This window comes from Ixodes scapularis, unplaced genomic scaffold (assembly GCF_016920785.2).
Source record: "Ixodes scapularis isolate PalLabHiFi unplaced genomic scaffold, ASM1692078v2 PGA_scaffold5__190_contigs__length_132052651, whole genome shotgun sequence".
In the NCBI taxonomy this organism is placed as follows: Eukaryota; Metazoa; Arthropoda; class Arachnida; order Ixodida; family Ixodidae; genus Ixodes; species Ixodes scapularis.
Window position 1 is genome coordinate 100,937,050 of NW_024609880.1, and position 16,348 is coordinate 100,953,397.

At 46.2% G+C, this 16,348-nt stretch overlaps 1 protein-coding gene across 1 annotated transcript; it reads left to right on the forward strand.

The window, feature by feature from the left end:
* Positions 1-145: 145 nt before the first annotated feature.
* LOC8035283 (tRNA-dihydrouridine(47) synthase [NAD(P)(+)]-like) lies at positions 146-15,596 on the forward strand. The gene is made up of 12 exons (XM_029995819.4): positions 146-411; positions 834-1,416; positions 3,533-3,574; positions 4,201-4,353; positions 5,017-5,133; positions 6,068-6,250; positions 7,852-7,948; positions 12,230-12,308; positions 12,863-12,998; positions 13,325-13,377; positions 14,120-14,248; positions 15,396-15,596. The coding sequence occupies exons 1-12, from the start codon at positions 287-289 to the stop codon at positions 15,469-15,471; spliced, it is 1,773 nt and encodes a 590-aa protein (XP_029851679.3). The 5' UTR covers positions 146-286; the 3' UTR covers positions 15,472-15,596.
* Positions 15,597-16,348: the final 752 nt, after the last annotated feature.

A 16,348-nucleotide genomic window follows, 5' to 3' on the forward strand; every position in this document is an offset into this window, starting at 1 on the left:
TACGCTCAACAAGATTAACTACACCAAGCAACACCGGAAGAAACAAAATCACTGAAAGAAAGACCTGACAGGAGAACACTTTGATACAATTCTATTAATAATGGTGAAGGCGTGAAAATTTCATTTTGAAGTATTCCGGCTTGTTATTGGAAGAGAAATCAATCCAGTAGAATCCGATCCGTGAATTCGCATGGCCGCCGGTTTGCGATCTCTTGGAGTCATGAAGCTCCTTGTTATTGGTGTTCAGCCGGTTCAGCCACGTAGTCGTTGTATTTAAATATTTGTAATGGACACGACGGAAAAGCCCGAGGGGTCCGAGGAGGCAGCTCCAGTGCCGACCCCGGCTGCCCCAACCACTGCGGCTCCGGTCAAATGTGCCGCGACAGCCGGCATGGCACGAATCAAACCAGAGTATGTACCCGACCATGCTCCAAAAAGTTCGACGTTTCCAAAGAACATGTCGCACTTGTGACTACTAATAGGCTAACTCTGATAGCTGCCGATAGGATATTTTGCTAAACTGGTGAGCACACCCTCACAGCAGTACATACGTCTGCAAAAAAAGTACGTCTCGTTAAAGGGAACGTGCTTATTCACGTGTCATCGCTGGTATAGAAGCTATAGTGCCCTCAAACGTGCTGAAAATCCGGCTAAACTGCATTCAAACTTTTTCTGAACTCGGGAACACGACCAGCGTGTTCACGAGGTTGGTTTGTTGGTGCTGCAGCTGATGCAAGAACCGAAAAGAAAAAAAAAGAAAGTTGAGCGGGTTGGTAATATTTATAGTCATGATCAATCATAACCTGTCTTTACACCCCCCTCGTGTTCTCCAGGTTTGTACAGGAGATCAAGCCCCGCAGCGCGGACCCCGCATTCGTAGCCCCTCTGCAGAACGGCCAAGCCGCCGCCGCCGCCGCCGACGGCGCGCCGCCTCGCAAGAAACTCCGGGGTCAGAACCGCAGCCGGCCCCACTCGACCCCGCAACCGCGCTCCTCCAAGCTTTGCTTCAAGTTCCTCTCGGAGGAGGGCTGTCCGCACGGCGAGACGTGCCGCTTCGGCCACGACGTGGATGCCTTCTTGCGGGCCAAGCCCGCCGATTTGGGTGACCGGTGTCCGCTGTTCGAGGCGTACGGCCGGTGCCGCTACGGTGTCGCCTGCCGTTTCGCCGGCGCGCACCTCACGGACGACCGGCAGAACCGGGTGTCGCCCGAGCGTTGGAGCGTGCACGTGGGGGCCCAAGTCGAGCGCAACACGCTCAGCCGCGAGCTGCAGGCGTCCCTGCGCAAGCGGCAGTACGACTTTGCGGCCGCGGAGAAGACGCTAAAGCACATTGCGTCGGGGGCGTTGGCGGTAGCGGCGGTTGACGACGGGGCAGGCGGCGACGACGTGCCGCTCAGACCGGTCGAGAAGAAAAAGGTGGGCTTTGAAACAACGGTAGCATGATACTGGATTTAATCCCCAACAAGGAATTCCTCACTTTTTTTTTTTTCTTGTAAATTTTTGAGTTACGGTCACATCCGTCCCCAAGATTGACATACGTCCCTTTAAGGAAATGCTAGGAGCGCCAGCCATCAAACAGACTCTTTCGCTAAAAAAAAGTGGGTTCAAGTTCTGGCCAGGCTCATGTTAAAAACAACAGACAGGGTCGGGGAAGGTGGGGGTAGGAGGGGGGGGAGGGAAGAGAGAGAGAGGAAGAGGAGAAGGAGAGGGGAGGGGAGGGGAGGGAGGGGGGTTTGGTCCAGAATACTTTTTGCTTGGGTCAGGTTCGGGCTGGATTCGAGCCAAGACTAAACAGCAACAACTGACAACAACCAACATCAAGTATGGTCAGCATGGATGCGAAGCTTTGGCAGACTGCAATCACTTGCTGCTCGGGCAGTAAGCAGGAGAGATTCCAAGCCTGCCAAGGTGCTTTTGCGTGCATGCTGCACGACATAAGGTTGGGCAGTGTCGGTTGCTGCTGTTTGGCAGTCTAGGGCTTATGCGACGAAAGCATGAGGACAAAAAGGAAGAGGACACCAGAAAGCAGAACTTTGAACTGAAGTATTATTGAAAAACCACTATCTTTTGTCGGAGAGATGTACTAATGAGTACTTATGCATTTTTGGCACCAAGAGTACTAATATTAAAAACATAAACATAAAAAAAAATTTATCAGCCATTTTGTTTCTTTCTTAACATTCAGACTTGCATAGCAGATAGTCTAATTAACCATTTTATATTGTAAAAAAGGTTTTCGGCATTTGTTTGAGTGGAAGCCTCCTCTTGCAGATATTGCTGGGAGAAAAGTTGCTTTGTTGACTCTCCTTCGAATGCAAAAGATCAGCTAAAATGGGAAAGAAGTTAACCTGGTTCCTCATTCCAGCAAAATTGCTGCAATCTTGAGGGTCGAAAAAATACCCAAAATGAGCATCATCAGTCTTTCCGATGCAGCTGCACACTAACAATGCTCAATTTGGTGATGAGACTGGCTTAATTTCAATAAGATATTTCTAGATGTTGCAAGAAAATGAGTAGTGCTTATAAAATTGCAGGCTAAATTGTGAAATCCTCATTCTCAGTGTGATTTTGGTAAATCACATTGTTTCTTTAAAGGGGTAGGGAAACGCAATTCCAGCGCTTATTTTCTAGCTTGAATATGTTGCATGTTGCACCCTAACCTCAAAAACACCAGTCTTCCGTTGAAAGGCACAAGAAAACTAATTTAAGCTAAATAAACAATCTTTCAATGTGCACCTGGTGGATGCATGCAGAGCCTATTTGGGAGGTAATCTAGCAACATTGGGGAACTTGCTAAGTAGTCGTGACATAGCAGATTCCTTCGGAGCAGCGCCGCTCTTTGGCATTGCAACATTTTCCTTAGCTTTCCTCCTGAACTCACAAATCGCGCATTGTACCAAACAGTCCAAGAAGACGGAAAGGAGGGACTCCCCTCTTTCTCGGACCCTCGTTAATGCAACCGGACACAGCCACTCTCCCCCTAGAAAATTAGCTCGTCGCTCAAAACTCGAATAAAAGTTGCTTTCCCCACCCCGTTCAGCCCTAAGCTGACAGTCTTGTGGAAGCTACGTGCTCCTTGGGCCAGCCACACGCTTGTCACCCCACGGGTACTTTGAACGGCTCGGTTGTAACGCGCTGACACTACTGACACCACCACAACGCTGACAACGCCACCAAGGGCAAAGCTCAAAATCACGCCAGCCTTGCTATGTCACGAATGCGGGGAATCTTTTCTTCCTGTTTTTGTTTGCGCCGGATATCCCATGACGCATCGCGGTCTCCGTTCGCTTCTCTTCAAGCGCTTGCTCGAGTGCACCGTTTGGAACGAAAAATATAGCCAGTCGTTCAAAATACAAACGTGTGATTATCATTTACGGTTATTATCCGTCATGCTTGACTCATTTCCGAACGAAATTTGAATATTTAAATTTTTGTTTCTGTACCCCTTTAATAAGCCTTACTTGATGGAACCTTTTAAGTTGCAGTGGGTTTTAAAATATTGGCACTTGATTGCATTTTCTTTTTATTGCAGGTTGATTTTGATGGAAAGCTTTTTTTGGCTCCTCTGACTACGGCAAGTTTTCTTACTAATTTAGTTGCTAGTGTTTATACCGATTGACATGTTACGAGAGATTGGGCAATTATTGTGCCTTTTGTTCGTTAACAAAGAATTACCGAAATTGAAGCAAAACATTCTATGTCCTTTTCGATGTACTCAGCATCACGGAACAACAGGACCAATGTTGGCTGAATTGCCTGTTACCCGCTATTCTGGTGGAGGCTGTCTGCACCCTTCGATGGCATTCTAGATAAATGACATAGGTTGAGAACATTGGCGTTTCACACTCACGACATGTTAGTTTACCTGCAAGCTCTATGCTACGTTGCTACACGCTTTCTGGTTTGGTATCGCTGCATTGTGTCATTATTTACTTCTAATTTGTAATAAGATGACATACATTATATTTTGTTCTTTTGTGTGCAGTGCAGTGTAGCTAATATTTTTGTTGTTTAACGTGCCGGATTCTGAGAAAGGCCTGCAGTATTTCAGCCAAATAAATATTAAAGTAAATTAGCGGGACCCTACAGAGAACTGCAACGGGCTGGTGTCTAGCAACGGGACACAATTACAAAGCTTCTATAGTTTTGAGTAGTTCTGAGCGTACAAAGTGGGCCAGCAAGAATGTGCTGTCTTCGCAGGTTGGCAACCTTCCCTTTCGCCGCATCTGCAAGGAGTTTGGGGCGGATGTGACGTGCGGGGAGATGGCCATGGCCAGCAACCTGCTGCAGGGCCAGCAGTCGGAGTGGGCCCTGCTCAAGCGACATGCTTCCGAGGACCTGTTTGGCGTTCAGGTAATCACGTGTGCTCGTCACGCCATGTTTCAGAGAGGTTCTAGACACGGAAGTCAATATTATTTTCAGCTTATGCGGACATCTCTTCTTGCTTGTGTGCGGCATGAAGTGCACAACACCTAAGCGAAGTGATAAGATGGTTGAATAGTTAGTTAATAGTATTGTGAGACATGACTTTAAAAAGTGATTGGAATAATGTTGATATCGAGTGAGCATGGTGTGCCCTTGCTGTCAGTGCTGGGGAAAGTTTCCAAGCCTGAAAAGACCCATGGCTAGAGTGCCTCACAGGCTTCTCTTTCCTGTCGAAACAGAGATGATGCTAGAATAATTTTTTTTTAAAATATTGCTATCTTGCTTTTGTTGTGGATTATCTGCAGTGGTAGTGATTCAGCACTGCGAGCAGACAAGACAGGAGAGCACTCTTTGGTTGCCGCATTTCGCCGCAGCAAAAGAAACCACATAAATAAACAATGCAGCATGGCCGCATTACTAGCTGAATGTGTGGTCATATCCACCGTTGTCATTCGACTCCTTTCTGGGAAGAAAGGAGAGCAATATTTTCAGGAGTAGTCACAATGCATTGTCTGCATTCTAGTCAGTTGATGCTTATGCTGCATGATTAATTTCCTCGAGAACCTCGCGAAACATGCTTTGCCATTTCAGGTTTGTGGGGCACATGCGGACCAGATGACGCGCTGCGCCCAGCTTCTTACGGAGAAGTGCAGTGTGGACTTCGTGGACATCAACATGGGATGCCCGATTGATTTTGTGTACAAGAAGGTCAGTGGTACTGACGTCGTAGCATTGTGCTGGTCATGCCGTGCGAGAAGATGCGTGTTGCACGGTTCGGGTGAGAGAAATATCTACACTGAAGGAAGAGACATGGAAATATGGACATTAATAAGGCGTTGACTATGAGAGTCAAACGCTGCGAATTGAAAGGTATGGATTGTATATTTGTCGGCATCTACGTACGATTGTTTCAGCTACGCTATGCAGTAGGGAAGCTCTTATCCTCTTCGCATCCCACATGCTGAATTGCTGCAGGGATCTGACTATACTAGCACGAAAGGATGTGAGTATATTTAGTTACACCCAATTGTGCCTTATAATTAGGCAGATGAAGATAAGGAAATGAAAATGTCTTATCCCTTTTAAAGGGCAGAAATATAGAATTTGGAGAGAAATGTCACAAACCTCATGGACTGGGTAGGTATGGGATGGTAATCTAGCTAGAACTGAAGGTTTGTTCTTGGTGTTAAGGTTCAAAGGAGGTCGCTCGCATAAAAGAAAGTGCTGAAATGTTAAGAATGAAGGAGCAGTCGCAAAAAACATGATAGGAAAATAAAGTGTTTTTTTTATTGCTACATCTGTCCTGCTAGCCAGTTTTGCATCTTTTGAGGTGTTTATTCGTTTTTATTTCACATTTTATTTAACTTTAGGTGGATGCATTGGAATTCATAGCACTGCACCACCTATTGTTTTATGCATTTTTGTAACATGTATTTTTTTACAGTAATACCCCAGAAGAGCACAGTAGGTATTAAATAAATAATAAACAGAAGTAACAAATAATTATAGCCCTAACGTTGAATTGGGTTGAGGTAGAACCTGACTTTTCCTCGTCTGTCTGCAGCAAAGGAATGCGGCTTCACATTTGCCCCTTCACTTGAGCGAAACATGCAAGCTGTAAACGTGCCCGTTTGTTTTACAGGGTGCCGGCTCGGGCCTGATGGGGCGTGCCAAGAAGCTGTCGGAAATTGTGTTTGGCATGTCGTCGGTGATGGACGTGCCACTGACGCTGAAGATGCGGGCGGGCATCCAAGAGGGCCGGCAAATTGCACACCAAGTCATCCAGGACCTCAAGAGGTGGACTGACCGGGTGGCCCTGATCACCGTAAGCCTTTTTCACCGATTGTCCCTCAGAGGTCACGGTTTCCGCATGTCCCGCGGTCAGGGGCAGACTTACCAATAGGCAGAGTAGGCAGCTGCTTAGGACGGCAGAATTTTGGGGGTGGCCACTTTGTGGCCGCCCCAAAATTAATTGGCTCTTTATAAATCTAGCTCCAAATTTAGCTGCTTTGTGAATTCTAGGTACGTTTGAAAATTTTAGCTCTACACTAAACTACCCCCGATGCCCCTGCTTCCCCCCCACGATCCCCGCTCCCCGTGCTTACTGTCCATGGGGAGTGGGGGTGGGGCACTGTGAAAGGCTGTTTAGGGCGGCAAAATGATAAGTCCGCCTCTGCCTGTGGTTCTCATGCGCGAGCAAGGTTTGAGATGCAAGGTTTTTATACTATGGTTCTCACATTTGGTTCTGTGGTACTCGTGTGCTACGTGAGTTACGTGAGTAACGTGATGCAGGGTTCTCAAATGCTATGGTTCTCATGTTTGGTTCTATGGTTCTCATGTGTGAAGCGAGATCCGAAATGCGAGAAAAATCATTACGTAATTGTTAATGACACTTTAATAGCCTTGCAGATGATTCTTACAAGAAAAATTAGGCAAAAACAAATTTGGAGTTTCATACTAACTTCGATGCTTCAGTTGGTCAGACACCTATTTTTCTCTGAACAAAAACAGGAAACAAACCTTTTTTATGCGAAAGCATTAACTGTTGCATGGAGCGCCGCCGACATTGGTTGTGACCGCAAAAAAGAGCAACTATTTCGCATTAAAAAGAGAAGGTGCCAGCGAACAAGTAACGAAGAGCAACTAAGGAGAGGATGTGCGCTTGGCAGCCCCTCTCTCCCCCTCTTGGATCATGTGTAGACCCTCTCTACCCCCTCTTGGGTCATGTGTCAGACCCTCTCTCCTCCGTCTTGGGTCACGTGTCAGACCCTCTCTCCCCCGTCTTGGGTCACGTGTCAGGCGTGGCCAGAGGACCTGAGGGTGGGGGGGAAAAGGGGGTGGTGCACGCTTGGCAGCCACACTCTCCCTCCTCTTGGTCACGTGTCGGGCGTGGTCGGTGGCCCAGAGGGGGAGGGGGCTAAGGGAGAGCTGAAATTCTCGCTCTTCCTTACTCGCTCCCTCTACGCCCTTCCTTCAGCTATGTTGTGCTGCACTGGAGCGGGGCGCGCTGCCGGCTGTCTCTACCCGCCGAGGAGCGGGCGCACTGCTTGTAGGAATGCGCTGCATGTAGGAATGCTTTCGCATTCCTACACGCACGCAGTCTTAAGTGTACTCCTGTAATTTTTCTTCGGTAGCTTGAATATTCAAGAAGATTAACTTTATCTCGAGTCTATCAGTGAGGACCCTGCTGGTTGCAGGTAAATAATAATTTAATACAATTACAAAATTACTTCTTTTCTTGTTGGAGCAGTTCAGCTACAACATTTTTGATTTGGTGGTGCGAGCAAACGAGCTGGTAACAAAATAACAGCGATTTGCTTTGTCAAATTATGAAGTAAGCTGAAGAGCCAGAAAGTTGCGGACGAATCGCACGACAGGGCTTGACCCTGGTGGCCCCAATGTGACAATTGAATGATTCCTTTCCAGATCCACCCCCGGTCCAGAGAACAGAGGTACACACGGTCTGCAGACTGGGGCTACTTGGAACAGTGTGCGAAAGTGGCTCACCCCATTCCCGTCTGTGGTGAGTCGGAGACGTCAGTGCGACGTTGCAGCCATCACAAACGCTGTCGGTGGAAAGCACGATGCCGTGCACTACCGGTGCAGTCTTTAGTCTCCAGAATTTATTTCTGATGCAATGAACCCTTTTGAAATTTAATGCCATCCGGTGGCTTAAAAAGTCCGAGGACGCCTAAGCACTTCTTATGAGTTGTGAATGCGAAAGCATGAATGTTGTTCTTCTGCTCCCTTAGTTCGTCTGCAGTGTAGTGGCATGGACGGTCACGTTTTGCAACTGCCGAGGTAACGGCCAAGCGTGCGCTCTCGTGAAGTGGTCACGCCGCGCTGAGCTCGGCCGTACATCCTCTCCGGAGTTAAGCGAGCTGTGCGGCCAGGCCCGCACCGCTCCCGCACCGCTGCACCTCTTACCGGCGACTCGGCCGCTGCATGCGGTGCGCCGCCATAGAGAGGGCTTCTCCGGTGGCATTTCTTTTAACTACGCCTTGTGAAAGCCAGTGGGGGCCTCGTTTCTTGATGTCACGCACCAGCCAATGGGAGCCTATCATCAGATTTCTGCTGCAGACGACAGGCTTTGCTCCATTGGGACAGGAGAAGGTGCCTTTTGGCGCTGCTTCAAAGCTGATGACGTCGGTTTGCTCCATAGGACCAGTTAATGCTTTCGCATTAAAAAAGCAGTTCCCCGACAAATTAATGGCAGTCATCAAACTGTATCACCAAGCGTTGTCACTTTCACATGTTAGTGGCAGATGGGAACTGTTTCTTTGATCACCTGATAATTCTTTCTTGATTTGTTTTAGCTTCAATGGTGTGAACGTAAGAACTGACCAGTACAAAGTGGCGACCCATAAGCCTCTCAATTAAATTTACACCATCAAAAGGCTTTAGATCTACACTCTTGCCAAGGGATCGATTGGACCACATTCCAAAAAGAAACACTTGCGCAGCCGTTATATCTAATTTATGCATCGTGCTGTACTGACATCTCAAATGTACTGGCCTCATAGATCCTCCGCTTGTAGTATCTTCAGTTTCTTTCTTCATCAGCCTCAAGAAGGCTGCAATTAGTTTGGCACAGATGTCATACACTGAGATGATGGTAGCGATCAAAGTTGGCAGATTGAATTTTGAGAAAGGTCTATTTGACGCAGTAAATAGGCGTTTCTCGTCGTATAATCCGGATTGGCACAGTCCAAATGTCCAAACTGCTCATTAGCCTCGATATGGCAGGGTATGGCCTCCAAGATCCCGAAATGCGCGTGCGAAGGCTTCCCTGGCTGTTTTATTCGACTCGCTCCCCGGCAGTACGAGCGTAATTGCGCTAACTCTGTTGCTCACCGCGAAGTGGCGATGTCCTCTTAGTCGTCACAGAGCGGCGAGCCGTCAGCGTCGCAGGTAGAGATCTGCACTGGTACGGGTTAGCCCACAGGCCACGGGCCGGCCCTGCCTGTGGACAGGGCTCGGGCTTCATGGCTACATTCACAAAGGGCTTGGGCCAGTTACGGGCCTGGCATTCAAGTTTACAAAACGGGCCAAGCTGGCCATTACTTTTTTGTAGCAGCGTGTTCTTTGGAAGCGTGTTCGAGGGGTCGGGAAGTGAACCATAGCAAGGGAAAAACGGATGCTGAAGCATGTGTGTGTGCATGTATATGTTTTTGTACAGTTCGGTGTGTGTGCAGCGACTGCTCTGAGTTCTAGCGGTACGGCGTTCCTTTTCGTCCTCGGCGGTGCCGCCATCATACAATCGCTTCTCACCATGAGCACACACCCATATACCTACACAGTGTGCACCCTCGTCGGTGTAAACCTTCTGTACATATGTCTTACCACCATAATTTTTGTCCTAAACGTGCTTATAGTACAAGCAAACAACAATATGACCTGCATAATTTACGTAATAAATAATAACAAAATATCAAAAGAAGGACGGCACGAGGACTGCACTTGTGTAGTATCAAACCTTGTGCTCGGGGTTGAAAATCTACGTCAAGTAACGTGCAGAGATTAAAAAAAATATATATATATATGTACAGCATGGTTGTTTCTATATTTTTTTTTGCGTACGGAGCTAAAATTTGTTGAGTTTTATTTGCGCTACAAGAGATGGGCCATGAGACAAAAAATTCTAGGATCCTAATAGAGAAGTTTGTACGGCTATTCCTGGTCATTATAGGCATGACTACAAGAGACAGGGTAGCGTAACAAAAGAAACTGTTTCAAGCCACTGCTTCACAAAGTGCTTCTTGTCTAATCTAAAAATTCGAGTCTTGGAATCTGTAAATATAAGAGGTTGTAAGTTGGAATATACCGAATAAACCAGGTTGGAACAAGGTTGAAATTTATAAATAAACCGGAGTTATTTTTCTTGAGATCCCATTGTCTGTTTGCATATCAATTAATTTACATCACAAGGTGCACAACGAGATATGGTAGTTTGTGCTGCATGTGCCAAAAACTAGACGTTAAATAGCTAACGCCCTACCTTTTGATTCAGTGCCTACAATTATGCAGTTTATAAAACAAAATGGCGAAATCATTGCAACATTGTCGTATCTCACTGCCATAATTGTTTTCCCTAAATCCGGGGCCACACTGCTTATACATCATTCAAAAGACAGTCTGCAAACAGATTCTAATGCGAGTCGCCTGCTTCGAATATCGCATGGCAATACACGCGGCATTCGACTTACGGATATCGTGGTAACTGATATCTGCAGACCGTCTATTGTATAACGTATAAGCAATGTGACCTTGGCTTAAAGGTGCTTCTAATAGAAGCAAACACCGCAATATGACCCCCATTGTATATTAAATTATAAAAAAGATATTAAAAGAAGGACAACACAAGGACTGCAGTTTGCTAGTATCAAACCTCGTGCTCAAGCTCGAAAAGCTAAGTCAAACAATGTGCGGAGATTTAAAAAAAAAAAAAAAAAGTACAGCATGCTTATTTTTATTTAGAGAAATACAAATTTTCTATGTACGGAGCTAAATTTTTTTTACAGTTTTATATGTGCTACAGAGTGCAGTTAAATATATCAAAAGGCATGCTTATAGCGCTAGCCACCACATGTTTAGATGTATATTTCTAATAAAATAGGCATCACAAATTGCCTATTTACTTTCCTATAGCAGCTTTTCACCGTTCTACCACTAGACAAAAAGTCTATAAGTAGAAGCTGCAGTAACTCGACGTAACGCAACATTTTCTTTGACTCGTCTCCCTTGCACCATGCTGAAACCACTGAAACGGAGCATTTGATGCCTGTGTTGAGAGCGCCTTCCTGCAGAGAGACGCTGCCTCCTCCTCTTTTTCCGCATACGCACGAATGGGATGGCCGGAGAAGCGTTCGTGCTGTTCGCTCGCCTGGGAATCTCGGAGGCAATGGGCAGGGTTATGAAGGGTGTCTACATAAGACATTTTGGAATGCGAAATCTTGGAAATAAAATGAAAATAACTTCTCAGTACACCACATTTTGTAATTTTTGTAAAACTAATAAATAAAAAAAAAAAAAAAAAGTACTGTAAAGCTTTTTAAGAATGTTCACCCAAAGTACAGAGATAAATGGTGAAAAACATGGGGTGGGCTATCTTTGGGATACTACAGGAAAACTTAATGAAAAATTTGTGGTAAATACCGCGGCATCCGCCAGAGCCCACGAGGCACGGGAACTGATACAGCAGATCGTGGACACTGCAGATTTAAGTTTCACGGCGAAATAAACAAGTGGGAATCCGCCACAAACTTGCCTGTCACAAGAACCAATATCGCGTGCGCAGAACACGGACAAAACGCGGAAATCCACTACAAACTCGCACATCATTGGAATGAATACCGCACATTGCGGACACAGCAGATTCACATTTCACGATGCAGTATAAATGTGGGAACAACTCGTGTGTTACAGGAAACAATATTGTGCGCAAAAATCGCGGACAAAAACGCGGGAAATTGCTACAAACTCGCTCGTCAGACGTACCGGTACAGCGGATTGCGCACTTGATGCTATTCCTGTCAAACGTTGCGTGACGTCCAATGAGAATTGGGGGGAACCCCCTCCCCCCCTCCCCCCCCGATTCTCGTAACATTTACGTTACGGATATTTAACCAGAAAAAACAGGATGGGCGATATCTCGGGGGAGGGCTTCCCTACGGGTTTTATGGTAGTCGGCGTTGTAAGGGTGCACTTTCACAATTCACCATCAGTTAAGAGATCTCTTTCGATAATTTTATTTTTGGCATGGCTCTAATCGAGATTTGTTTCGTTTTTGTTCCACGTTCCCAAGGTGGTGGCGACATCCTCAGCTTTGAGGATGCCAATCTGCGGCGTTCTTCGACATCCGTGAGTGGCCTAATGATTGCCAGGCAAGTGTCTCCACCTCGGACCGCATCCGATCACGTTTGACTCTCGTAAACCTGTCAACCAATACAGGCTACATTTGAACATTAGGAACACACGCAGCTACTTCTAGAGAAAATCTCTTTTCTCATTTGAAGTTCGCTAGAGCATGAGGGGTGGCTAGTGCTCACGATTATACATAGTAATGGTTGGAAAGTAACTTAATACCCTCAGACTTACAAGGCTCCCCCGTTTAAACTTGGAGCACACCCATGGCAAAGAAAAAATGCCGGCAGACATGCGGGTAAACGAAAACGTTCCTGCCATACAATGGGCCCGTGTAGAGTTACTTATCTATCATCCACCTTAACTTTTTGTTGTACCAAGTTACTTGTCATAATACTTCCTTTTTTTTCTTACGAGTCCTGCATTGAGTGAGGTAGAAATAAACCAGACTTCCTTATTAAGTCTGATCTGCATATATGAATCCCTAAGATATTTTCTTTATTCCTACCCAACCATTCTTCACAATGTCAATTTGTGTTGAGCGACTGATCGCCAGTGTTGTGTGCTCTTCCAGGGGTGCCCTGATTAAGCCGTGGATCTTCACGGAGATCAAGGAGCAGCGACACTGGGACATCTCCTCCTCGGAGCGGCTAGAGATCCTCAAGAAGTACACCGGCTATGGCCTGGACCACTGGGGATCCGACACCGAGGTGGGCTGTCCTTTAATCCACTCAAAAAGCAGTTAAAAAAAAGTTATTTGCTCAATTTTTTTTTATTTCTTTATTTCCCCCTAAGCATGCCATTTCTGAAGTATTGTAGTGAAATGCAGCAACAGTATCTTACTATGCATGTTTAAAGATCGCGTGACTAGAGCAACCATGCTCTGCCATACCGGTCGGTTACGAGAACCAGAGGTCGCTGTTACGTCGTGCAGATTAGGCAATTTGGAAGAGTCCTCGTGACAATCAGTCCAGTCTTCTAGTTTGAACGAGCTGTTTGGCGCCCAGGGTCGTGAGCTCACAGTTTTGCCTTGCAGGGTGTGGAGAGAACGAGAAGGTTTCTGCTCGAGTGGCTGTCGTTTTTGCACAGGTGAGCTCACTTGTGTTGACTGCACCCTGCTGATGTTGTCTGATTCTGCTGTTTCTGTTGCATTACTCTCCTTCTGGGCTCTTTCTAGAGGATTCCATTATAGGACACCTGTGGCATGCCCCATAATGGACACTTGAGTGAGCCTGCCCAGGTTTAGGAGGTGTCGAGCTTGAACGGATTTGGAGTTGGTGGTAGCGTTGCGCGAATATTAAAAATTTCTAACTGTAGCTTCAAATAATGCACTATCCATTATCCGCTTCGAGATGAACTCCGACCAACGGGTTAACCCCAATGAGCGCGCTTCTTACTGAGCACTGGTGCACTGCGGTGAAGCAACACTCGATGTTGCTTCACCGCAGTGAAATTTGCAGAAAGAAGTGGAGTATAGCTGGACATCTTTATAGGTTTAATTTTGTGTCAAATTCCTCGTGTTCTAGCCATTCCAGGGTGTCAAACTTTCAGAGGCCACAGTCCATGAATATAGTTAGATTAAAATTAGCTTATAAATGGACAACTCCAAACTTGAGAACAACCTTCACAAGTTTAGCTGTGTTTACTTTTAAGTATGGTGCAACAGTAGTGAAAGGCTTGGAGAAACTATTCAATGCAAGATTTTAAAATATTCGGCCAAAAACTATTTGCTCAAACTCAGAATCCACTATTCACACGACTAGTTGGTGGTGATCGTTCCTCTTGAGGTTTGTTGGTTTCTTTAGATTCAATTGATTGATTGACTCTTCAGATACATCCCTGTGGGACTTCTTGAAGTGCTACCTCAGAAGATCAACGAGAGACCGCCGCCATACCGAGGGCGAGACGACCTTGAGACACTGTTTGCCAGCCCCTCCTGTGCAGACTGGGTTCGCATCAGGTGAGTTCCTCACCGGGCTTCATTAAAATACTTGGATGGATGGATGGATGGTAGCATCTAAACCCTTTGTGTGGGCAGTAGTTTGCATTACATAGCTTAGAAACTTTTCACCTCTTCCCTCGAAATTTAGCTCAGAATTCCATCCCTCGTTAAAGGGGCCATGCAGCAGTGTTTTTCAACTTCGGTCAAATGATTGTGGTATAGTTGTTTCCTGTCATGTCTGGGTTAAAGAACTGAAAACCGATTTTGACTGCGGGATCATTGTTTCTTTTTAATTTGACAAACAATTGACATTTTGGGCGCCTCCACACGCTCTCAACTCTTACGCCGTCTTCCGAGTCGTGCACAGTGAACACGCAAAGGGGACGCCGAGAATCCGGTTGGTTCTCTTTCAAAGCCTCCAACGTGCGCGACCTCTGCTCGCAACTGACATGGCGACCTTGAAGGTTTTTCTGAGCCTAGTCTGAGCGATGTGGAGAGAGGGGGACGGTGGGGGCGAAGTGCAAGCCTCGTTGTAAGGAAGTTGGACCGACAAGCGAGCGCACGTCAGTCTGTCGGAGGGCGAGGCTCGAGGGAGGAATGTTTCTTTTTCACCTCGGGCAGATGGCGCCACTAAAACTGGATACAGTACAACTTTGTCGATGATACAAGGTTTTTTATGCGTTTACTCATGTTGAAACAACAATATTGCCTTGCCAACTTCTTAGTACAATGTTCCTCTCCTCGCCAGCAAAACTTCCTCTGTAAAATAAACCAATTGAAGCAGCATCGTAGGCACAAACAGGCTTTTAAGATACTCTTTGCAGCCACTCGTTAAAGTTGGCGGAATGCTACTAAGTAGCATTCCGTTTGGTGCAGTACACTAGCCTGTTGCTTTATTGGTAGTCTTTTCTAAACTGGTGCAGGAAGTGTAGTAAGTGCAGGAAGTGCAGGAAGTGTTGTAAAAACAATTTGGAAAGTACAGATTAATCCAATGTGCTTGTTCTTCTAGTCTCAATCGATTGGGGAAAAAAACCTTGATAGAAAAGAGGCGGCTGTAATTCGGTACATCTTAATTTGTGGGCCTCCTAGGTTACCTCCGTGTGCAACGGTAGAAATGTAAAAAAAAGCCGATGGCACTCGGAGTTGACACCGCACACTTTTCCAGCGAGATGCTTCTTGGACCGACGCCGGAGGACTTCAGCTTCCTGCCAAAGCATAAAGCAAATGCATACGCATCCTAACGCCACAATGCTGGAGGCAGGTCAACCTTCATTCGGTGGTTTCTCTACCGACGTCAATTCATCTCTCCCGTGTGCCTACAATTGTAATATAGGGTCTTGTTAATAAAAGAAAAATATGCCGTTTATGCAATATTCATTTCTTTACATTCACGAGGGTGGACAACTCGAGCACCCGACCACAACTGGTGTCCCAATAAACTCCAAATACACACGAATCGACCGCAGTTATCAACACTCGGGGTCGGAGACACGTGGTTTTGCTTGTTTTATTGGTTGCTAACAACAGGATGTTTTGCACATGGATCGCTGGCACACGGCCACTACACTGGGATAACACATCGCATGTGGCCGCTTTTCTAAGCACCAGAACTGCACAGAGAAGACTGCACAAGGTCAGTGCACCTTCACTTTGGAACAACAAACTGTAACAGGAAAAGCCTTCACACTTTTGCCAATTCCAATTTGGGTCTGTCGAAGTTGTGCCCTTTAGCTCGTCTTTGCATCGAGCGAAAGAGCCTTTTGTTTTGCGTTTTAATTGTGGTATAATCAGCATGTCCCCAACCTTCCAAGATGTGTTGTTTTAATTAACAAAATCTTGGTGATAAGACAGGACATAAACTGACCTGCTGGCAAAGGCCGTTCCCGGAACAGCTGTGCACCGTATCACACAGTTACAAGCTTATTTCTAGTTTCTTCCAACAGTTACTAACGCAGCTAACGTAACACAGACTTGGCAGTACTGACAGTCGGGTACAGAGCACAACATGGCTAAAGCTAAGCCGCGTCCCCTCGAGTCTTTTGCCTTAGCGTCCTGAATTTGTTCAGACTTCCAAATGAACGATGGAGGTGCCCAGGAACAATCGAAATGGACTTGGAA